General features: G+C 38.2%; 1 protein-coding gene across 1 annotated transcript in view; it reads left to right on the forward strand.

Moving 5' to 3' along the window:
- The first annotated feature begins 6,256 nt into the window (after positions 1–6,256).
- Positions 6,257–25,753, forward strand: part of lancl2 (LanC lantibiotic synthetase component C-like 2 (bacterial)) — a 41,449-nt gene continuing 21,952 nt past the window's right edge. Inside the window, exons 1-5 of the mRNA XM_084747602.1 lie at positions 6,257–6,541; positions 9,627–9,834; positions 19,679–19,796; positions 19,895–20,102; positions 22,123–22,270. Coding sequence (XP_084603728.1) covers positions 9,670–9,834; positions 19,679–19,796; positions 19,895–20,102; positions 22,123–22,270 — 639 coding nt within the window. The 5' untranslated portion in view covers positions 6,257–6,541; positions 9,627–9,669. The remainder of the gene's footprint in view (positions 6,542–9,626; positions 9,835–19,678; positions 19,797–19,894; positions 20,103–22,122; positions 22,271–25,753) is intronic.

Raw genomic sequence — 25,753 nt, forward strand, 5'->3', positions numbered from 1 at the left:
AACGATAAAACAACGTAAAAAGACAAAAACAACTTAAAAGACATGACAAGACAAACATGATGTAAAAGACAGAAGATGAAAATTAAGTAACAGTGTAAGAAGATGAAAACAATGTAACGAGGTGAAAACAATAGAACAGGACATAACACACAAAAACAACATAAAAGACATAACATGAAAAATGATGTAAAAGACAACATGAAAATGACATTACACAATGTAACAAGATGAAAACAATGTAGCAAGAAAAAACTGTATAACAAGATGCAACAAGATGAAATGAGCAAAAAATGAAGTGATATGATGTAACAAGATGAAAATAATGTAACAAGATGTTACATGATGAAAATGACGTAAAAGACGTAATTAGACAAAAACAACTTCAAAGACATGACAAGACCAAATGGTGTAAAATACATAAGACAAAAGTGAAGACAAAGTCAAAAATAATTTCACAAGATAAAAACAACTTAAGACACAACACACAAAAATGATGTAACAACAATGAAGCAATGTAAAAGATGTAACAAGATGAAACAGACAAGAGGGAAAGACTCAACTGCAGAGAAAAGGTGAGGGTCAGTTAGCTTTGCACAGAAACAGTCAGTAGAAATGTGCTTCAGAGGACGACTTTTTACTTTTATATTATGAGTACATTTCAGAACCTGTACTTTTTCACTTTTACTTCAGTAAAGAGGTTGAATCAGTACTTCCACGTTTACCAATCTTGTTTCTTTACACAGGTATCTGTACTTCTACTTGAGTAAAGAATGTGTGTTTGCCACTTCTGCTGGTAGGTTAGTCATCCTGAGGGTTAGCAGCAGAAACCATCCCTTAAACTGAGACTGTCTTTAACTGAGTCCTTTCACTGATAACACAGACTTGTTCTCCCTGAGAAGTTTTTCATCTCCTTCAACGTTCTGAGTTAAAATGGAGTCTTTCTTCTCTTGATCATTTTGCTGACAGGCAGCTGAATTAGACTGGTGATTCTTGACACTTCCTCCTCTTTGTTCCAAAATTAGCTCATTATGTACTCTGTGAGTAACTGCTGTGGAGAGAGAGGAGCAGATAATCAAAGAAAACAGAGAACAAACCAGGTTGAGGAAAAACCTAACAATTGTATAGGAGGAAATACATCCCTCAACAGGCTCAGATACTGATTTCTGCATCCACAGTAGCTCTAATATGCCAGAAAGCGATGATCATGACATATACACGCTTCAGTATTAAAGGGAAAATTCACTTTTTGTGTAGATGTCCAGTGTTTAAGGTAAATCTGTTCAGGCCGTAAATGCCTCAGTATGTGCAACGATATAGCACACATCTTGACACAACATATGCATGTTACAGTTTAAGGGATAGTTTAGACTATTTGAAATGTGGTTGCATGAATTAGTTAACCATAGTCAGTGTGTTAACTACAGTGTGGTGGTTGACACGCCCCCAATTTGGAGAAGCTGGAGGAGCACCAGTGTAGAAGGTGAAGCAATACACTGCTGTGGACAGCAAAATGTGTTTTAGATACCTAAAAAAAATCACTGCTTTACTGCACCATCAAACAGCCTTTTACCACCATTATATAGGCCAATATCACTATCTCTCTAAAGTAGCCAGACTCCTTTGGTAAAAAATAGTAAATTTATTGTAATGGTACTGTTTGATGAATCCAAATTCACCCACTAATACACACAATAGCAGATGTCTTTGAGAAGCATGAATTTCAAAACTACTGTACAAAATACTACATAACTGGACATAATCTTGTCATACAAAGTCATCCAATATTAACTTGCTTATTGGTTACTTTTGCAGCCTCTGAGGGGGTTACTGAAAGAGCAGCAGCAATACTTGTCAGTTGCAGTACTTGTTATTTGTGACCCATGTTGAAAAACAAAAAAACATTTTAGCTGATCTTCTTAATAATCATATAAACCTCTAACCTGATGCACCAGATGGTTAGTTACACAGAACCATCTGGGAAGTCGTCCTTAGAAACTGTTTGGAAAAGGACGGGCACCTTCAAAAATAATTTAAAAAAAAAAACACTTGGTAGATGATTGGATGAACCATCTGTCTATCATGTCTAACACAGGCTAACTTCAACCGATTGGATCAACAAACCATATGATGTAGTAGGAGAGTCGTGTTGTGAGGCAGCTGGATTCACGAGATCAAATGAGAATCCTTCGGTTCTGTGTAACAAACCAGCTGGAGTGTCAGGTTACTTGCCGAAGCCAGTCTGAGAAAGAGCAAAAACATCTTTTCCATGAAGAAAAGCCATCAGTGTCATTCTTTGCTCTTAAATAAATAAAGAAATGCTCCCCGGTTCTGATATAACTGATGCTATCACAGTATCTACACTAACCTCTTGAGAAGCCGCCATCGTTTGTTTGAGATGAGTTGCTTCCATGGACACTTCTCGCTGTTGTCACCTAAAACCACACCTGTAGCTGTAAGTAGTCCCTCTGACGTTGTTTGGCTGCACCATTTTTGATGTGGACACTAATCCAAACAATCAAATTCTGGTCAAAGTACTTCTACTACTACTTCAAAATACCATTTTCCTATGTAACCTGACATAGGTTTCTGCATGATGACAAACCCTCGAGGTTAAGGGAGGGGAGGGTGGCAGTGCTGTAACCTACGTGACCGCCTTTTGTTAAAGGCTGGGTGGGAGTCGCCCTTTGGAGTGAAGATTGAATTTAAAGAAAATAATAAATAACTGAATGACTGAGTTTATAAATTGTGTGCACAGAAAATCCAGTGTCATGGCAGTTTGGACAACACTGATTCAAATTTTATTTTATTTTACACAGACAAGCTAAAGCTTTATCTGTCCAACCTTATAGCAGATAAGTTCCACTTATTCAGAACAGTCATTTAGAGCTCATGCATTTCCTCTGATGGACGGTGGTGTGACATAAAGTGAACAGATAAGAGACTGAGAGCTTCACTGGAAAGAGGCATCCCATGTCAGCTGCTGCCGTCGAGGTTATGTTGTAGCCTATGTTGGACTGGATTAGCAGCGCTTTACTCTGGAGATATACTGGGAGAGTGAAATGTAGATGGGAAGTAGTTGAATCAAATGCCATTAGTGCTCTGATCTGACTAATTGTAATAGTGGTCAGCCTGTACGGAAAAGCGTTTATGTAAAGTGCTCATGGATATTATTGAGATGAAGCTAAAATGTTTCCTAGATAAAACTGATGAAAACTCCAGGGAATCACATTAAGTAAGACTCAAGCTTTATTCATTTATTTATTCTTTATTTAGCATGGACAATGCACTATACATGTATTGTAGGAAGCTAGCTAAAAGTTCATTTTCATCTGTGGTCCCTTGGTGGAGATGACTACCATTGATACGCAGAATACAGAGATAAAAAGATCAGTTGTGGAGAATTAAACCTCAGTACAAGAGATTAGCAACCAAACACTCAGTACCAGTACTGGCTATATTCAGTGTCTTTTAGCTCAGTGCTTACACACCTGATTGTCCCTCAACCATGTTTTCAAACTTACTTAAAAATATTTAAAATGTAGGGGAGAGCTGGAACAAAAGTAACATGATACAAAACTAAAATGGTACAAAAGTAATTCATTGATCATGTCTGAGCCCATATGAGTCTGATAAGCCAAACCGTGCTCATACAGTGCAGAACACTAACCAGAACTGACAGAAATGTTGTGGATACATCAATTGCAGAGTTGTCCTTGGAAGGCTGTTTTAGACCGCGGTAACTAAATTCACTCAAGCAGTATTTGTGTCAAAGTTTGCCATGTCTGATTTTTTTTTTTTTTTTTTTTTTGAGTAGAGAAACACGTTGTATGCAACAGTGGCTTGTTTTACAGCATTTATTTCATATTTCAGCAACACAATATGCCAAGAGTCAGGCTGAGAACAACAGAGAGAAGTGTGGGTGTCCTTTTTTTGTCATTTACTTTTTTTTCAGATAAAAAAAACAAAACAAATAAAAATAGAATGATTAATATCAAATGAAGTAATACATTATTTTATATTATTGTGAGGTCTTCTGTTAAAAGAGTACTGGTCTTACTGCTGGTGTAAAACATTTGACGAAATTAAAATAAAAATAAATTTGAATAAATTTTATTAAGATAAAGGAAATTATGTTTACAATAACATATCAACAGGGGAATTGTCATATATTTTTTAATGAAAACAGAATAACATAAATAATTCAACTGTTACTTTTGACCCAACATGTGTTACTTTCATCCCAAATTGATTGCGTCAAAAGTAGGAATGCGCAACTTCTGTTCGAAGACAAATTATACTTAAATCCTTCCATATTTGTACAAAGTAGTACCTGGTACTGATAGAGCACACGTTATTGATCACAACAAAAATCCATTTTTGTCTGTAACATTATCTTTTAAAATTACAAGTATTACTTTGGTACCAGCTCTTTCCTACTGCTCTCTCTGATACTCACTGGTAAAGAATTTCACATTCTGGCTTCCTTAACTGGGAAACTGTTTTGCCCAAATGTTGGCAATTTTAACATAAAAGTCCTCTCTCTTGTTAGCCTTGAGCCAGCTACATGTTGTCACAAACTGTTCATGAGGTTGTTGTGTGGGATTGTGAATAATCCTTTTAATAAACCAACACTGGCCATAAACAGAAAAATTTAGAACAACAAGCATTGGCACCAAGACAATATGTGAAACTGCTCCCAGTGAATTTATTAAAGGCATAGTTCAACCTTCCAGTCATTTTTTTAAAATTCAGGTTTAATATGTGTATATACTGAGCTCTGTTTGTGTGTTTCTATTTTTCTAATTCATAGTTATTTAGAATTCTTAAAAAAAAAATACCAGGGAAAGTTTACAGTTTGAGTGTTTTTAAAACGTCAGAAAATGGTGAACATTTTTTTTTTATAATTTTTTCCCAAAAAATGACGTCTTCAAACCAAAAGACATTCAGTTTACTGTCAGAGAGGAGTAAAGAAACCAAAGAAAAATCACATTTAAAGGGCTGGAATCAGAGAATTTGGACTTCTTTCTTTAAAAAATTACTCAAACTGATTAATTGATTATCAAAGTAGTTGGCAGTTAATTTGATAACTGATTAATCATTGCAGCTCAATAAAAAATATCTAGAAAAATAAAGTGTTCGAGGTTTAATGACAATCATATGTGCTGAAAATATGTTTATATAATAATATGCTTGGGCGAGAGCTTGTGTACCTTCTTCAGGCTTGTGCACGAGGATCAGGTCTGAGAGACTACAGTTGACATTTAGGTTAAAAACATGGTGTAAATGGAGACTTTTTGAGTCAAATTTTAATGTCGCAGCTTACGGACACTTGGATTACACCACACGAGCAGTATGGAGACATTTTGTGTTTTTTTGTGTGTGTTCTTTTTCTACATTTTAAAAGTGGTCACCATTCACTTCAGTTGTACTGGATTTGGCTGCTGTTTTCCACTGAAGCTCCAGGAGTGTTTTGTGAACTGGAGATCTTCACCCATCCTCACATCAGCACAGGGGTGAGGAGATATTGAGTGAAATTTCATTTTTGGGTGAACTATCACTTTAAACACACCTGTTACCTGTGCCAGGACAATGTGCTTCATATCATGCTTAGACTACATGAGTCCTCTTCATAATATTAATAAAAAATGATGCTACTCTAAATTATTCTATTTACTCTGACATGATATGCTCCCAACTCCCTGTCCTGAATTTCACCCATTCTCGTCTGGTTTGCCTGTCTCTAAATGTGTCCCCTGTCTCTGAATGTGTCCCCTGTCTCTGATTGGGCTCAGATCCCAGTGTTTGGTGCCCATTTTGCATTACAGGATGTATGAAAATGATATAAATGCTGCCCATTGAAGCAGGAGGAGAAAGTGACAGAGAGGGAGGAGAGAATGGATGAAAGCACAGGGGGAGGTGGTGGTGGTGTGTGTGTGTGTGTGTGTGTGTGTGTGTGTGTGTAAGGGACGGGTGGGGGGTGTGGATTTGTTTGCTATATTGCCTAATCCAGGCAGCATCACACACCAACACCATCTGTCACCATTCACATTGAAGTCAGCTGCTGCCTGGACCGGACTGCTGGGTACTGACGGGTACTGGGCGGGTACTGGTGGAGAAGGCTGAGGGGTGGGGGTTAGGACACCTCCCTGAGCCCGTGGTCTGTACAGAGCGTACGGGGTCTCTGTGTTTGAGGAGGAGGAGGAGGAGTAGGAGGAGGAGGGGGGGATCTCTGATTCGCGGAGCAGCATCAGCAGCAGTGTGATGGAGAGGAGGAGCGGGGAGGCGCAGAGGAGGCAGAGCCGGAGAGAAACACGGTGATGCGGTGAAACACATGGCTGACTGTGCGCTCTGACTGCGGCTTACACCCTGCGTTCAGCGGGAAACAGGACACGCTGGGCCGGGCACTGGGATGCTGAGAGGCGCTGCCGGGAGGCTGGAGGCTGCCGCAACCACCGAGCAGGACCAGACGCACACAAACAAGCTGTGAGAGACCGGGACCGCGGACCATACACGGAGACCCTGCTGACCAAATTGCCTGTTGGTAAGAACGATGCTGGCTCCACCTGTCAGCACCTGCAGTCTTTTATTAATTGTGGCTGCCTGCTAATATAATGATCCATTTTACAGCAACAATTGTTTTCTATTCCCACTGAGGCTTTTCTGCATTTCATTGTTCTTACTTTACCTTCACATTCTGCGACCAAAACAAAGGAGGTGTGGAAAATTCTGCTATTTCTAACAACATTAAAAATGCTTTATTTAATATTTTAACCATTTGGGCCTGTGTGGAAAGCTCAGCCTACTCAAGGTGACATTCATTAGCTAAAGTTTTCACCCTCAGGTGTTTCAACTTAATGCCAATAGAGGTCAATAACCTTAACAGTTTTAAATTAGTTAGCCATTTATTTAAAAGGTTTTTTGGCTCTGTAAGTAATTAAACACCATGTGAGGTTATTGTGATTTTTACAAATGTGCAAATGGTAAAATTACAAATTTTACATTTCCAAATGTAAAATATGGTCAATGATACAATAAAGCTGTATGTAAGGAGGACCATTTCTGCCAGTAAAAAAAAAAAAAAATGCCCATGGTAAGTTATAATCATGAGATTGAAAGATGAAAATTTGAACTAAAAAGTCGGAATACTGAGCTAAAAAGTCATAAATCGAAATTATGAGATAAAAAGTGAAAAATTATGATATAAAAATCAGAATTACATGATAAAACGTTGAAATTATAAGATAAAAAGTCATACTTATAGGATAGAAAGTCAGAAGCATAAAATAAAAAGTTATAATTTTGAGATTAAAAAAATATTATGGAACAAAAATCTAAATTATGAGATAAAAGTCAAAACTAGATAAATATTAGATAAAAGGTTGTTTTTTTTTCAAAAAACTCAATCATGAGATAAAAAGTCTTTATTATAAAATAAAAAGACATCAAAATCATTATTATGGGATAAAAATTCCAAATTATGAGATAAAAGTCAAAATAAAATAAGACAAAAACTCATAATTAAGCTAAAAGTTAACATTAAGAGATAAAATGTCATCAATATGAAATATAAAGTCAATTATGAGATAAAAAGTCATAATTGTAAGATGAAAAAGTAAAAATTCTGAGTTAAAAAAAAAAAATCTAGTATAAAAAGTTATAATTGTGAGCTTAAAGGCCATAATTTCTATCTCATAATAATAACTTTTTAAAATCTTATTGTAATCTCATTTTACAACCTTGTAAATGATAAATAAAATAGCTTTGTATCCTTGTATTCTTGTACAATTATGAACATGGGGATATCTTTTCTTTATATTACTGACAATTGCACTTCCATATGTGTGAGCTAAATTGTCTTCAGAATAAAAGTCAGCCTATAGGCTGTTGAGGCTCTTCTATGATTCTGCTGACCAGACACAGAGAGTCTGTTGGTAAGAACGATGCTGGCTCCACCTGTCAGCACCTGCAGTCTTTTATTAATTGTGGCTGCCTGCTAATATAATGATCCATTTTACAGCAACAATTGTTTTCTATTCCCACTGAGGCTTTTTGCATTTCATTGTTCTTACTTTACCTTCACATTCTGCTTTTGTGTAAAACAAAGGAGGTATGGAAAATTCTGCCATTTCTAATAGCATTAAAAATTCCTAAATTCATATATAAACCAATGCCTGTGTTGAAAGCTCAGCCTATAAAGGTGACATTCATTAGATGAAGTTTTTACCCTCAGGTGTTCAAACTTAATGCCTCAATGAAGGTCCGTAGCCTCAGCTGTTTAAAATTTGTTAGTGATTTATTCAAAAGTTTCATCTGTGCAAACTTTTTCTGTAGGCAATTAAACACCCCAGTCTTTGGTCCAAAAGTGGGAAATAGGTTATTGTGACTTTTACCCTAATTTAGATAGAAATATGCTTTGAAATGACAAAGATTAGATGGGAAATCTGCACTTTGAAGTAAAAATATGGTCAATGGTAAAATAAAGCTGGACTTAAGGAAGCCTCTTTCTGCCAATTAAAAAAAAAAGTCACAATAATAAGATAAAAAGTTAAAAGTGAGAAAAAACTAATTATTATGGGATAAGGAGTCAAAATTATGAGGAAAATTAGGAGAGCTCAGCTAGATGACATTCATTAAGTAAAGATTTTACTCTCATATGTTTAAACTTAATGCCTCAATGAAGGTCAGTGGCCTTAGCTGTTTTAATTTTTTTTTTCATCTGAGCAGACCTTTTTTTTGTAGACAATGAAACACCCCAACCTTTAGTACAAATATGGGAACCACGATCAAAATCATTTACTGGCAAAAGAATAATAATAATAATAATAATAATAATAATAATAATAATAATAATAATAATAAAAGACCAACCATGACTGGCAAGTAATATTCACAATGTTATTGTGATTCTAACCCTCATACAGATGTGAATAATAATAATAATAATAATAAATCATAATTATGAGACTAAAAGTTGAAAATCTGAGATAAAAAGTCATAATTATGAGATACTGCAAAAAGTTAAAATTGTAAGTTACAGCTTACAAAGTCAAAATAATGAGACAAAAAAGTCATAATCATGGGATAAAAGTCAACATAGGATAAAATCATAATTAGAACATGAAAATCATAATTATGAGATTAATCAAAATGATTTGAGAAAAAACTTTAGAATTATGACTTAAAAGGTCAAAATTAAAGATTAAAAGGTAATAAAAGTCTTCATTTCTGTTTTCTTTTTCTTTTTCTTTTTCTTTTTTTTTATTCTGTCATAATGATGACTTATCATGGGGATATTTTTTTCTTTGACTGGCAGACATGTGTTTCCATATGTATGAGCTATACTGTCTCAGAATAAAAGTACAGGCTATTTTGGCTATAATATGTTTCTTTAGCCCACAGTAATAGTTATTAGTTGGCCTTGAATTTTTCTTAGTGTTTGAAACTCATTTAAACATTATGTTTTGTCGCTTTTTAATGTAATCACAGTCTTTAAATGCATAAAAACACATATTAATAACCACATTCCAGTTTCATATTAATAACTTGTATCACTTTAGTATGGTTAAATTAAAATATACAATTTTACTGAAACGCGATTGCTTGTTTCCACTCTCATGGCCGTACAGTGTGCAGATTGAGGGTTTTTATCCCTGCCGGGCCACCGTAGCGATGGGAGATAATATGTCCAAGCGGCTGAAGCTCATCTCAGCTACAGAGGCAGAAATGGAGGAGCGCTCGTTTCCTAACCCGTACCCAGACTGGGAGCAGGGAGTCCTCACCTCCAACTCCGGAGCAGACGTGGATTACAACGACCCGTTTGATGCGGAGGGAAAGGTGAGAGCTTTGGCTTCTGTAGTGTTTTTAAATAACGTGTTGATTAAAAACTAGAGCTAAGCTAACGTTAGCCTGGCCCACACCTGCACTTGTGTCGTAGCTGCTAAAACTTGTCTGCAGTTATTTATTCGGGGGTGTGTGACATTAAACGGGAATGGTGGCAAATGGGACACACTGAGCTTTGCTGGATTCAGACGTATAAAGGCTCATGCTAAATTGAGACTTTGAGCACGATTCATGAGTCTCACCAGCTCATGGAACAACTGTGTCTTGTTGAAGTTGATGGACGTTACTGCGTACATTTTTCACAGGAGCCATATTGATATGAAATACCAGCGTAAACACAGGTGTTGGCAGTTATACTAATTAAGGTTCAGTACCATTTAGTGTAGGAAAGCGTTTGCAGTGAGCCAACATGCACAGTAGCAGCATCCTAACTCTGTTTGACCTGAATGGAACTGGACCATAATAATTAGTATCATTGGTGACACCTGTGTTTATGCTACTGTTTTAAATCAATATAGTTGCTTTGAAAAAGCTCTGGTTTCACCCAAACACATGTCCTAAAATTATACCACAGACCATAACAGCATATCAGTTTTCCTTAAACTTTGAATATAAATGCCTCTGAAGGGATAAAAATTCTGTACTATAAATTGTGTTATTAGGATGTATTTCACATACTGCAGAGGTATTTTACATATGCCTACGATAATCAATCAATTTTTAAGTTTATTGTCAACTATATTAATAATCCATTAATCGGTTTGAGTTTTTAAGAAAAACTGATTTCAGCTTCATAAATGTGAATATTTTGTGGTTTCTTTACTCCTCTATGACTGTAAACTGAGTATTTGAGTTGTGGACATCTTCCTGACATTTCACCAGGGTCTACAGTATACGACAGGATTTAAGTGAAAAACAAGTAGTGAAATGCTGGTGACAGAAGTCATTATCGCATATGTGACATTGTCTAGCTTACAAATCATTGTGTCTAAGATGCAATTAGCCTTCTCAGACAAGTCTTTGTGGGTTTAAATACTGTCAGTAAATGAATACATAAGAAATAAGCATCTTTATTCCATAGATTCTTGCTAAGGGACCAAATGACACTTGTTGCTAAGGATACCAGCATATCATTTGGCTGAACAGAGATGATTTACAGGTGTATCATGGGGCTAATAAACTGCTTTTGTGGTTGAAAGATGTCATCTCAAAATAAAGTTATATGTGGCAATATTTTAATTATTCCGTATCTAGTCATTTAATGAATTAGCTAGCAGATCTAGCCTATAGATCAGACATGATTAATCAATTATTTCTTTTCTACATCCAAATAATTATTCTTTCGGCTAAGTTCCCAAAATGAAATTAATCAATTTCATTTTATATTTTTATTTTCCACCAATAAAAGAAAACAAAAAATAAAAATATTTGCTACTTCTATGTTTCAATAACTTTATTCACAATGACAGTGTTGAAAGTCATATCTTCAAATTATCTACATACCCAGGTATACTGAAATACTTTTATACCTTCCAAGACTACAAAAAAGCATTAATCGATTAATCAAGAATATAATTCACCAGGAAAATAATCTGTAGTTGCAGCCCTAATTAGAAATCAATTATTAAATTAATCACCAACTATTTTGAAAATCAATTAATTATTTTCACTAATTTTTAATTTAAAAAATGTAAATGATCAGATTACAGCATCTTAAATGTGAATCTTTTCTGGTTTCTTTACACCTCTGTGACAGTAAACTGAATATCTTTGGGTTGTGGACAGAACAAGACATCTTGGACTTTAGGAAATAGTGATCAACATTTTTCACAATTTTCTGATACCAAACAACTACTTTATTAATTACACTATTTAGTGCCCAGTGAAAGCATATTTTAATTTAAGTGCAAATATAAAAATTCTCTTTAAATCTACTTTCTTTTTTGGCTCTATTATACTAAGCATGTAGCATAATACAACGATGCTGTCCATCACAATGTTTCACTGTAGACAGCTTCATATGTAGAGCTGCAACAATTGAATATATTAAACAGCTCCAATTTTGATAATCAATTAATCATTTTGAGTCATTATTATTAAAAAGTATTCACGTTTTCTGATTTCAGCTTCTCAAATGTGAATATTGTCTGGTTTCTTTAGTCCTCTCATGACAGTAAACTAAATATCTTTGTGTTTTGACATAAGAAGACATTTGAGGATGTCGCTTTGGGAAACGCTGATCAACATTTTTTACCATTCTCTGAAATTTTGTGGACCAAATAACTGATCAATTAGTCGGAAAAATATATACAGAATAATTAATAATGAAAATAATGGTTAGTTGCAGCCTTAGTCATATGCCAGTCTGGTAGACACCACCCAACTCCACTCTGTAGCCAGTTTATTCATTTGAACTGGATAAAAGTAATACAACAGTCCTGCAATGAATCCTACCTACATGAAGGTTTTAATATTTAGTTTGTGTTCAAACTGACCTAAACTTTTGGTCGTTTTGCAGCTTGTTTTGCATCAGTTTGTGGTGTTTCTGAAATAAATAGCATTTTAATGGGAGATGTTTCTAATATTTAATCCACCCTCATTTGTTGTTGATTCCAACTAACGTAAATATTCTGTCTGAAATATATTTAAATAGTACTAATAACACATTGTGTGTTGAATAAACTGTGTATAGTATTGTATTGTACAGGGGCTGCAGGCAGTGCTTTAGGCTTTCAGCTTTGTGTGTCATTTTTCTCTCTCATCCTCCTCCTTGGCTTCTCTGAACATACCATTGTTATGCTAAACAGTAACATTTATTCTTGTGAGACAATCCTGTCTGTCACTGTGCCTCTGCTTTGTTCTCTTTCCTCTACCATCGATCCCTTCATCCATGGATGACTGTAGCAGTGACTCAGAGCAGAGAGAACAGACAGGCCCGGTCATCACCTCTCTGTTTGAGGACAGAGGGCAGGCTCTGGTCAGCCTCTTTTTCTGGGTTTTAGCCTTTATGACTGTCACTTCTGTTACAACTGGACTGAGGGGGAAAAAAGGATTTTCTGACTGATGAGCAAGTGATTTGAAGCAGAATGGAAACTGGAGCAGACTAAATAAGGGCAGACGAGAGCATTGTGTCTTTGTTGATGGTAGTGTCTCCAGTGAATCAACAACACAAAATGGCCAGGAAAAGCAGGGGTGGGCAGTGTACATCGTATTAAATTTTATGGTAATTTCAAACTTACAAAATTGAAATTTAAAAACATTTTATTTATTTTTCACAACCTCTCAAGGCCCACCTGCAGAGCCTTCATGGCCCACCAGTGAGCCACAGCCCACACTTTGGGAATCACTGCCTGAGGGTATTGACCGAAATAACCCAGTACCAAGTAGTATTGACACTCCTCCAGTCAAACAATGCCTACATTGAATCCTATTTGTACCCAGATCTAGTTGTAGTAAAAATTGACCATTTGTATGGTTTCACTTGCAACCAATCACTGCAAGCCTCCTTTTGATTTCCTTTTTGAGCTACGACCCATACAGTATTTTGTGTTGTGAAGGTGAAGGTTTATGTGATGGAATTTGCAGTTCAGCAAGACGCCTCCAAAATATTGTAAAGTATAGCTATACTACACACCTGAGGTGTCAAATGAAAATAAATGCACAAAATGTGCATATGAAGTAGGGGTGTCCCGATCTGATATTGATATCGGATATCGGTCCGATATCAGCCAAAAAACGAGTATCGGATTTTATCGGACTGCATCTAAAATCTCCAATATAAGCGCTCCGATAAGCAGTCCATTTTCCGCTCCAGCACTTCTATCCATAGGTGACTCTGGTTGCTGACTATTGTTCTCTGTTTGAGTAACATCACTTGATCAAGCCTTTTCTAACATTCCACACTACAAAATAAGTAATAAAAGTATGTATGATTCGTGCTGATATCGTATTGGATCGATATCGGTATCGGCCAATACTCAAGGCTGCAATATCAGTATCATATCGGAAGTGAAAAAGTTGTATCGGGACGTCCTTAATATGAAGTACTCTGTAAGTATCAGTATCACTTCATGGGTACTGTTATTGGTACTGGTATCTAATACCCAACCTTCTTGATGATCCATGCAGAAGAAATGGAAATACAGAAACAGCATTTTTCTTGTCTTGCAGTGTAATAGTGATATTCTGGACAAGCAATACAGAGGTTCTGCTTAAGCATTTGTTTGCCCTTAATGTGATGAGAACAAGCTTTTAGGATGAGGAATAACCAGTGTGTTTGGTGAATGTAACACACTTGGGTATAGTTGCTTGGATACTTGGACAACATTTGCAGCTTATGATAGAGCAGACAAACTCACTGTTTAATCAATGCCTTACAGTCTTGCTCTTGTGTTTATCACTTCAGCATCTTGACAGGCCTGCTGTGCTTAGTTACAGTACTGTTACTAACCAATGTTTTGGACAACTACTGTTTGGGGGAATGGTTTAGCAGATGGTCAATTAATTAGTCACCGACAGTTAGTTAATGGCTAATTGATTAATGGTATTTTTTCTTAAATATTTCTTTGCTGAAGTCATTTATCAAGTGTAAACACAGAACATTTGCTAGATGCAGCAGGTGCAAGGAATTTCTACTTTTATTAGTTTCATATTTTTTTTAAAGTGAACCCTTTTGGCTTGTTGATTAATCACTGTATTCCATCATGGGTTGAGCAAATAGGGGACTGCAGATGCAGGCTGGTACCAGCTGACTGGTTTTTGGTAGCAGCAGCAGTGATTGGCCAAAGCTGAGAAAGCTGTTCTCAAAGTGGTTCCTGTTAATTTCTCAGGCCAGTGGATAGGAGTAAATGGGCCTTGACTCCCAACAAATAGCTCCTGCACTCCTTGTGCGCTCCCAGACTTATGTGTGGCTAGTAAGAGACGCTCAGTGAAATCTCTGTGGCTGCTTTGAATCAGTGAGCTCTCTGGCTCTTCTCTTCATACAGTTCACACTGTAGGCTGAATGGAATGGAGCCTGTAGAGAATTAATTAACTCCGTATCCACAATCAAACTGGCCTTTGAAGCACGCTCTGACCTATGCTACTAAATCTGTAAAGGCTAAGTAGAGCCTTGAGCCTTGTGGAAAATAACCTCATTAACATAGTGTGTTTCCTGAAATGAATCCTAATGATGGAGAGTCTGGGTCATAACCTACTGGCTCATATCTGACAAATGATTAGGTTTGCAACTGCTGACAGTACGTGACGGACAGTAGACACTTTGAGGCATTTTATGACACAGCAAATGCAGCGCTGCAGCTCATGAGTTCACTCAACCTGCGTAGATGAACACAGTGTTTGTAACTCATCAGATGAGGTCATTAGTCGCAGTATGATGGCAGCTGTGGAGCCCAGTAGTGTAACCTGTGCAGGTGACATTAGCAGTCAGTTAACAATCTGGCATCTCTGTTTGAGAATCTGTCAGCGCCTGCTGCTCTACGCACACATTTTACTCGGAAGACATTTTAACAGGTGCACAGGTGTAAATGATCAAATGGATGGGGGTCCATTGTCCCTTGAAGCTGATTTGCTTTTACGCCAGAAATATACTTGCTGTTTATCCACGTTTGCTTTCCTGTATGCATACCATTAATTTCTGAGGATGCACATGACCATTGCTCCGAATGAACAAAACATGGCAGCCATGATGTGTATGGATGCGTGAACACATATTTAAAAGCAAGTATATCTCCAGCTTTACACTCCTGGCATTGTGCATAGAGCTGAAATGATTAATCAAATAATCACCTCAACATTTATTTTCATTGTTGATTAATCTGACGATCACATTCTTGATAGTTGAAAATGGGTCCATGTGGAGCACTCGGACATACATTCATGTTCTCCACGTTTGGACCTAGTTTCCATGTCTTTTTCTGTAACCCTTCTTCACTGATTAATATATTGAGTATTTTCTACATTAATTGATCAGTTGTTTGGTCTAGAAAATGTCAGAAATTGGTGAAAATGTCTTGTTTTGTCCACAATCTAAAGATATTCAGTTTACTGTCAGAGAGGAGTAAAGAAACCAGAAAATATTCATTTTAAGAAGCTGAAACCAGAAAATTTTGACATTTTTACCTAGTAGTAATTAATTATCAAAATAGTCAACTATTGACAGTCAATTAATAAATGGTTAATTGTTGCAGATCTAACTGATTATTAAATTAATCGTCACCTATTTTGATAATTGATAACTCGGTTTGAGTAATTTTTTAAGAGAAAAATTCTCAGGTTCCAGCTTCTTAAATGTGTATATACTCCATTATGACAGTTAACTAAATTTTATTGTGTTTTGGACAAAACAAGACATTTGAGAATGTCATCTCAGGCTTTCCAAAACACTGATCAACATTTTTCACCATTTTCTCACATTTTGTGGACCAAACAATTATCTAATTGATCAAGAAAATAATCGACAGATTAATCAACAATGAAAATGATGGTTAGTTGCAGCCCTAGAAAACTTTCCCCATAGTATTACTAGAGGTCAAAAACTCCCTCAGAAACCATTTAAAATGTAAAGTTATGTACTTACTTTCATCAACATGTATTCACTTAAAGCAGTAACATGTCAGGTGTCTGGTATTTACCTGCTGGAGAACAATACTGGAACAAAATGGTCTAAAATCTCCGGTCACATTTACACCTGATTTTATTCAGAAAAGATTGACACTCATCTACACTCTACACCAGGGGTGCCCACACTTTTTCGGCTTGCGAGCTACTTTTAAAATGACCAAGTCAAAATGATCTACCTACATTAAAAATGAGGAGGCAGACTCACAGCCCACTCCACCCACCCCGAAAATGATCAAGACAGCAGCAGCACCCCCAGATTTTGACCCCCGGGACCGGGACATCAGCTGTGCACCTGCAACTCAAGCTAACGTCCCAGGTCAAAATGCTAGTATTTCAGAGGCACCGCATCAAACAACTAGCTTCACATTTCCGGGAAGGTCATTTGGTAAAGAAACGTTTTGTCGGTCATTCAGTGCGAGCTGGTTTAGCAAATGGAGATGGCTCCATTATATTGAGGACGGCGATCGCGTTGTTTGTTTCATGTTCATGGAGATGTTTTGGACAGTCTGGACATTGGCAGCCTAATGAGGAGCTTCATCAGCGCCAACCCGGAGAGGAAAGCCACATTTGGAGTTGTGTGACGCCGGTCAGACACTTTTCTTTTCTAATGCTGCCGCCGCGCAGCACACGGCATCTTTACACACAGAGTTCAGCACCACAGTGACATGGACAGCAGCCGTGACAAATTGTTTATGGTTGACAAGGTGATCGGCACCATGGACAGTTATACAGACAGATTTTTGCAGTCTTAATTACTGTGCGGGTATTTTTGAATCATTATTATCAATGCAGGGAGTTGCGAGTGCTGAGAATATGTTCCCGCGGCTATGTCTCACACTGGCTGCCCTGTACGTCAGTCAAGTGGCAAATGCCATACTGGGTATGGATGATAGGCTAACATCTAATTTTCTTGTTGAATGACATGCGATCTACCCACACTCCCTTTGCGATCGACCAGTCGATCGCGATCGACGTATTGGGCACCCCTGCTCTACACTCTCATCTCATCTAGATAGATATTCTGTTTTCCTGACAGCATGCTACTTGATAGCTCTAACTCAGGCTATCAGGCTATCAAATTCTTATGGAAACCAGACCAAATAAATTAGAAAAGAACTCAACATGAGGATAAAAAGGAGAAGAATTCCTGAGATGTGACAGGATTTCACCACATTCAACACACTGTGCTTTAAGCTCAGCATGACTGCCTGCTATTATGAATCCAAATTTAATGTATTCAGTGTCATATTTCCTCAGCACAGTTAGCTTTTACTGGTGCAGGATTGTATCCCCGTCTTCATTTCAAAAACTGGTCTGTTTTATGTCACTGCATCCAAGGGAATGTTGGCTAGCTAACAGAGGCAAAACATGTTTGTCTGTACTTGATGATGTGTCATGATCGGCATGGTGATATTAAGACAAACCACTGCCTCCACAGGTCACAGCTCACTGGTTGAGAATGGCTGCGAAGTCACATTGCTCCCTCATCCATACAGATCATTCAGTGGTGGAACTGTCCAGGGATTGGATAAATGCTACAGTGAATTTCATTAAAGAAATCTCAGGAGCCATTTTTCCTTGTTGAAAAAGAATGGTGGCTAACATGCCACTTCAGTAAAACTTCAGCTTTTACCACAAGGACAGAGGAGACAGAGCATGCATTTAGAAAATCAGACAGTTAGTACTGACATAGTTACACTATAGAAGAAGTAAAGATTACATTTGCATCTTGGAGAGATGGATTTCCATCTTGCAAGAAGGTGTCTTAAACCTCCAGAGGTGATTTGAGCAGTCAGATTTCCGTCCATCGTGAATGCTTCTTGAATGCATTTACTTTAGTTGCAATCTGATCAGCTACTTGTCCACCCAAGATGATATTATTTTGATTTCTATTTTAATTGGGTGAAATCTGTTAAAAATTGACAAGCTATTCTTCTGACATTTTAATATTTTTATTAAAAATAATATTCTGATTTCTGTTTTGATACATGTAATTCTATTATTGTTATGTTGTCATGTTAGGACAGCAGATTGGAATTATTTTCATCGTACATTATTGCTGATTATTTTCTCAATAACTTAGTATATTATGTCCGGAAGTTGTTTTAAAAATAACAAAGAAATGGGGGGAAAAAAGCCCATCACATGTTTCAAGAGTCACAAGTTAACACATTGGTTGCTGGATCAATGGTCAGACAAGACAGGCAGTTTCAAAGAAATTTAGTGTGCAATCATTTGGAAATGTTCCAATACAGTTTTTCCTTTCCTGATACTGATTCCAGTGCATGCATAGACATCTCTACCAATCTGATTCTGTAAAGCTCAAGCCAGGCGTAAATTAAAAAGAAAATGTATATAGCAGGGGTGTCAAACACTCATCAATTACAGACCAGAACATAGTCCTCTGAAAAAAAAAAACAATGGATAGGCCTACTTATTGTGGTCATATTTAAAATATTTAACATTGTGCAAGATATTGTCAATCTGCAGCTTCAGTACAAAATAATTAAAATATTGTTGGACCTTCCCCTATTAGCTTCCACTTTAGTTGGCGTTGTGTGGAGATGCAGCATTACTGCACAGTCTGGAAAATTAAAATTTCTAGATCTAGAAGTTGTTTGTATCATAAAGTAAAATACAATATTGTCCAGTTATAATATACAAAAATGTTCTGTGTTCTATATATTGCAGTGCACATGTGATGACAGTAGACTGAATGTGCAAGAATTAAGACATTGTTGAAATGGCACTTATTGTTCTTAAGACATGTCAGCCTGTTCATCATCTGTCATGTAAATAGTTGGTCTGTTAATTGTGAACATTTTCAGAATGTACTTGTACTTCTTTACACTAAGAAAGGATAGAATGGGTGGTGTTGTCACTTAGAGATTATTATACACTTTATTGGTTTTACCGGTCTGGCCCACTTAAGATTAAATTGGGCTGTATGTGGCCCATGAACTGAAATGAGTTTGACACCCCTGGGTGTACAGGAGGATGCTGGGAAGTCTCAGGGTCCCATTTCAGGGCTAATAAATTCTGTGATAATGGATCCTGTATGAATTGTGCACTTGTCGATATCCAATCTAGGAGACACTTTTGACACTGATATCTGCATCAGAAGAACGTAGTATCATTTAGGACAAAGAAACCGACAAATATCTCCATTTGAGAAGCTGGATGGGGTTTATAAACTCTCTCTCTCTGTCCTCCTCAGGTGAGTGCATCCTTCCAGAAGAAGGTCCAGAATAAGATCAAAGATCTCCTCCAGCAGATGGAGGAGGGCCTGAAGACAGCCGACCCCCATGACTTCTCCACTTACACCGGCTGGACAGGTCTGTCACCCCTGCACCACTGTAAACATGTGATGTCATGCCAGTGACGTGTCAGGTTCAACCTATGACTCATCTCCAATCGACTGTCTTCACTGCAGGCATTGCCTTGCTGTATCTCCAGCTGCACCGCGTATCCCAGGAAGCCTCCCACCTGCAGAGGGCACTGGACTATGTGAAGAGGGCCATGCGGATTCTGAATGGTCGCAAAGTGACCTTCCTGTGTGGTGATGCGGGGCCACTGGCTGTGGGCGCCGTGGTCCACCACAAACTGAACAACACTGCTGACAGTAAAGACTGTCTGTCCAGGTGAGTGTCTGGGACTGTTTGTGTGGATGTGATTGTTTAGCAGGTTGCATCTAATGTGAGCCATGGCATCTTCATTACACAATGAGCAAGATTTGTGTTGTGACAGGCAGATTAGCAGATTTTATGATGATGTTTTACAAACTGCTTTACAAACTCAAAGCAAGTATCTGATTGGAGAACTACTACGAGAGGGGCTGGTCACACATACTGACACACATACTCACAAAAGCCACAGTTACTTAGAACAGCTTACAGCTGTATAAATCTTTAGTGGAATTCACATAGAATTTGGGTTTGATCTATAGATGTTCAGTGATGTTGATAGGTTTTCACTGTAGTGGTCCCCTGATTAAAATTTGTGTTTTTTGATGTACTGTAGTGTTAAACTTGTATTTGATGTCATATGGATGTAATTACAAAAAAGTACAGAGTTCGTCACCCAGCCGTAGACGGGAATCATTTTACTGCGCAATGATTTGTTTTACTTTTTAAACTTTATGGAAATTTTGCTGCAAAAGTTACATTTACCTTATTAAGGTTAGGATGCAGAACCTGTACTCAGTGGAGTATTTTCTCTGTGGATTTAGTATAAGTATTTAGTTACTTACTTACCCAGAAATTCCACCAGGCATGGCACATGTGCACCATGGTTCTGATCTGTCCTCCACACAGCTGCAGCGCCCACCAGTAGTGTGTCAGAAGCGTTTCAGTGCCTGATTATGTTTACTTGCTCAGATTTTGTTGATTAGGTCCTCTTTCCTTGCTCTTTGTGCTTCTACTATGGATAAGCAGGCTACGTAATTAAATAGTTTTATTTTCTTTCTGTCTTTATGATCACAAGTCTGCACAGGGTCCTTTATTTTGAAATTTAACAGGTTTCTCCCTGCCTTTTCTGATTCTGACTTCCTGCCCGTTCGATCTGCTCTGTGCTAATTGATGCGGCATCCATCAAAAAATAGACGTGGCGTGTATTTGAAGTGGAGCAGAGATTCTGGTGGAAACACGAGCATTGTCTAGAATGGCCGTGGATCACTCAGACTGCTGTGGCGTGGCTCTAACGCAGCATAGCTGTGCCTGGTGGAAATTGTGGGTTAGTAGTTTAAGTAATGGACATGATTCTTCTCCCACCTCTGCTGGTAACACACAGGTACAGTTTGGCTGTGGCTGTGCTAACCAGAGTATTCCCCTTTAAGGAAGGGGGGCATTGTGGGTAACCTGTGTGTGAGTCTAGCGGTTTTGTTGTTGAGACAGTGAGCTAGTTAGCAGCTACCAGTCAACTACCACCAGTAATTTTTTTTTTGTTCTGGCTGTGGCGGGAAAAAAAATGTGATCAGTTATCTGATTGTGTTCAGTTCTTTACCTGCAGCTGCACAGTTCCAAACTGTATTTGGGAGACCTCTGGTTTTAGGCTAATTTAGCCTGACTTGTAGCTGTTAACTAGGTAACAGTAGTTTTTCACAGTCTAGATTAACTCTGCTGTGAGGAGTACAAGAAGACGGTGGAGTACTGTAGATAAACAGGAGCTTTTATTTTCTTTTTTGTGGAAGCAAACACAACACACAGCCTTTCAGTTACTATAGTACTGTAACCTGAGCTGATCTACACACTTAATGGCTCACTGAAGTAACATAACTTCCCCTTAGCAACAATCAATGGAAACACTGAAAACTTGAATATGACAACATCTCAAGATTATCAGGGAATATATAGGATGTGTTCCCTGGACGTGTTGATACTAAGTACACTGCGTTCCTTTCAGACTTGATTGTGTCAGAGATGCACATTAGAAATATAGTTTATTAATCATCACCAAGGAAAATATGATATTGCCCAGCTCTACGATACATTCATTGTTGGTTTAGGTCTTTTCATGGGGTTATGCAGTATCTCCAGATGTCTTATACTTGAGGGATTCTGCTATGTATAGGAACCAGAATTATGATCTTTTGACTGTTCAATAGTAACCTGAACCCTATCAGCAATTCTTGAACTAACTCTAGAGCCTGTCTGTATGTGTCAGGCTCCTCCAGCTGCAGCGCTCAGTGCTGAGTCCAGACTCTGAGATGCCAGACGAGCTGCTGTACGGCCGCGCTGGCTACCTTTATGCTCTGCTCTATGTTAACAAAGAGATAGGAGCTAACACAGTGGACGAGGACACCATCACAAAGGTGAGACACACACTTGCATGGATTTTGTCCCAAAGTTATTCAGATTTGTACAGTTCACCATGTAAAACTACACATCTAACTAACATCTAGTCCTTCAAAGTACAATGAAGCATAACCATAATATTGTGTGTTTGATTTGTGGCTAAAACAGAAACAACCAGTGGACAAAAGGACATAAAACCAGTATTAAAACTAAACAATAAAAATAAGCATAGAAACTACACTTAAGTTAGCTGAGGTGCTGAGCGTGTTGGCCTGTGAGACTGGGCCAAAGTGATAAGTCCTGCAGGCTTTTCTCTTGTCCTTGATGGCAGGATAGATTCACACAGACCAACTGTCTTTAGCCTTCTCAGGAAGTACAGGCGTTGGTGAGCCTTATTCACTAAGGCGGAGGTGTTCTGACTCAAAAAGAGTTTCTCTGATGTGCACCTCCAACAGCCTAAAACTGTTCACCTACTCCACAGTCTTATCATCGACCTGTAGTGGGGGAGTGAATTACTTCAGCCCTCCTGAGGTCAACAATGATGGTGTTTGACACTGAGACAGCAGAGCAGACACGTAATTATATATTTAGTGGTTTTTTTTCTTCATTCAGATTTGTTTGGGTGGTTAATAATGTTTCTGTAGTGTGACAAACTAAGAATACGCATTATTGTTGCTTAAATGCGTACATGGTCTGGGAAATTTAAACAGTCATCCTGGGGTTTGAGTTCATAATATTTCTGTTCATTTTGTTCCCCACCTTCATTGTCATTTCCATTCAGACATAGTTATTCTGAACTCAGGACAGGGTCTGTGCCATCTGAGCTAAAATTCCTCAGTTGGCACAGTTCTGTTGGAGCAAAATTCCTGTCCAAAAATAAGGTAATATTTTCCTAAATGCAATTAGGAAACATGTTTCTGTAATACCAAAAATCCTAGATATCATCCTACATTGAGATAACATAAGATTTCAGACCTAAGAAGTTGCAGTGAGTACCCTGATTTTAAATGGTCTCAGTTTGTTCCTGTAGGACGGATTCATTATTGTTGGTTGTACTTATTACAAACTTATAAGATCACTGTTAGTTTAGTTTTAGTCAACAAACCTGAACACAGTTTATTGTCATCTAAAGGTACTGTTGGCACCATCTTTAATGGCTGGTAGTCTGTGATACACTGCCTCAGATTTCCTCAGACATGTCTTTGGCATTTTTGTATTGCAATTTTATTGTCACTTACTGGCTGAAATATATACAGGCACTGGTATCTGTCAGGAGACTTTGTGTGGGCAGTTGTTTTTTTTAAATGGCACAAGAATAATTTTTCTAGTTCTCAGTGTTTTACTGCCGCAGCTTGTCAGATCAGTTGCAGTCTGATAAATGAGGATACACATGTACACTTCCTCAGACCAGGCTCTAATCTATGCATAGAAAGTGTGTGTGACCTTCACCTTCACCTCTGCTTTATAACAGAGGAGGTGAAACAGTTTCTTCAGATGATAGACTACATTTTTGTTCTGTAAGCCTGCTGTAATAACCATCTGTTAGATGTTGAGCTGAGACAAAAGTGGACTAGTATCAGGGCATAGAGGACTCAAACACCCACACACACACAAGGAATAGATAATAATCCCGCCACACTTCATTTTGATTATTTATTTAAGCTCACACATGCTCACTGCAGAAACTGCAGGACCAGCTGTCCCCTTTGGTTAAGTGCCAGGCCAAAACACATATACTGTACACACACACACTCTGAAACAGAGCGGGACAGAAGGGCTGAGAGAGTAGGCAGCAGCAGCAGCAGCGGGCTCACAGTCTCAGAAGTGTTGGATGGATGTTTTATTGTGACTAATGAAGAAATAGAAATGTGGAGCTTTAAAGCCCCAGATTCCTGCAGCACCGCACTGCTGTTCATCTCCCCATCATTTGTACTCATATACCTGTCACCACACACGCACGCGCGCACGCACGCACACACACAGCATCACTCTGCAAGCTTTACCAAATGGTGGCTGAGCTCCAGGGTGCTGTCTTTTCTCTGCCTTTGGACTCTTACCTCAGTGTTGTTCTCTCTGAAGCATCGTGAGACTCTATTCTTTTTCATGTCAAGATTGTCTCTCCAGGTTTTTTCATTCTTCTGCTCCCTGGGCTATTTTAGTGTGTGTGTCTGATCAGTCTGTTTCAAAGTTTCCTGCTGGGGTCTGTTATGAGTATGAGTGTGTGTCTGTTCCAATGGACAGCTTGCAGTATAGAGTGCTGAAAAGAAAGTTTCAGCTGAGGGTTGTGTTTTTCAGGGGTTGGTGTTTTTTCACCAGCAGATTGTTTGGGTTGCAGCCAGATACAGTGTCTCCTGTTTGTGCTGACTCAAAAAAATACAAAAAAATATAAAACATGTTTGTGTGTGTTCCAGGAGATACCAACATAACTGTCAGTCTACGTTCCTGTGGCAGACTACTATGTTAATATGCCTCTGCCCTGCTGTGTGTTTGCCTCTGAGACTTCAATCTTCCACACTCCAATACTGAATGAAATTAACACTATCACTAGTGGCTAACTAGGGCAGACACCTAATAGTCGACTAAACCAGCTTGATTCCACAGGCCCTGGCTGTATTGCATCACCGCTACACCATGTCAGCTGGAGTTAAATGCTTGTATTCAATCACCTGCAAAGCAGCTGGATTCACAAGATCAGGAGAGAATCCATCTTGTGTCCGCACCAAAAGTGTTGCAGCCAATCAACATCCTAGGAGGGACTACTGGCAGTTATGGGTATGGTTTTAGGTGTGGCAACATCAAAAAATGTCCATGTAAACAACTCATTTCATACAAACTAATGGTGGCTCCTGAAATGGTTAGCGTAGATAAAATGATAGCATCAGTTCTATCAGAACTGGAGATTATTTCTTTATTGAAAGAAGAGCAAAGAACGACACTGAAGGCCTTTATTGCCTGGCTTCAGCAAGTGTTTGATCTGATTGGTTAGCCCGTCTCAGATCTGACAGACAGATGGTTCATCCAATCACTTGCAAAGTGTTTTTTCTGCTTTGCTTCAAATATGTTGAGTCTATTCCTGTCAGTTGCTGTGTCAGTTTGCACTGAGTAGATTGAGAGGGCAGGACATTGGACACAGAAGAAGCAGAGAGAATCCAGGCAGTTTTCAAATGAAATACCCTGTGCATACTTGCAATAATGAAAACAGACAAAAAAGCAACAATTTAACTACGTAGTCCAATTATCCATGGTAGAAGCACAAAAAACAAGGAAAGAGGATCAACTCAACAAAATCTCAGCAAGTCAACATAAACAAGTGGGCAGAACACTGTCCGCCATTTGGAGGACGGATCAAAACCGTGGCACAGATGTGCTGTGCACAGTAGACTCAACAGATTACATGATGAGAAGAGTCTTAGTCGACCATGTTTTCATTTGTTAGTCACAGGAAAAAAACACTGCAAACTCAAACCGCTGCGCCCTGCCGTTGGGCTCTGGGATGGGGG

This window comes from Lutjanus erythropterus, chromosome 21 (genome assembly GCF_056507025.1).
Source record: "Lutjanus erythropterus isolate fLutEry1 chromosome 21, fLutEry1.hap2, whole genome shotgun sequence".
NCBI classification, from domain to species: Eukaryota; Metazoa; Chordata; class Actinopteri; order Lutjaniformes; family Lutjanidae; genus Lutjanus; species Lutjanus erythropterus.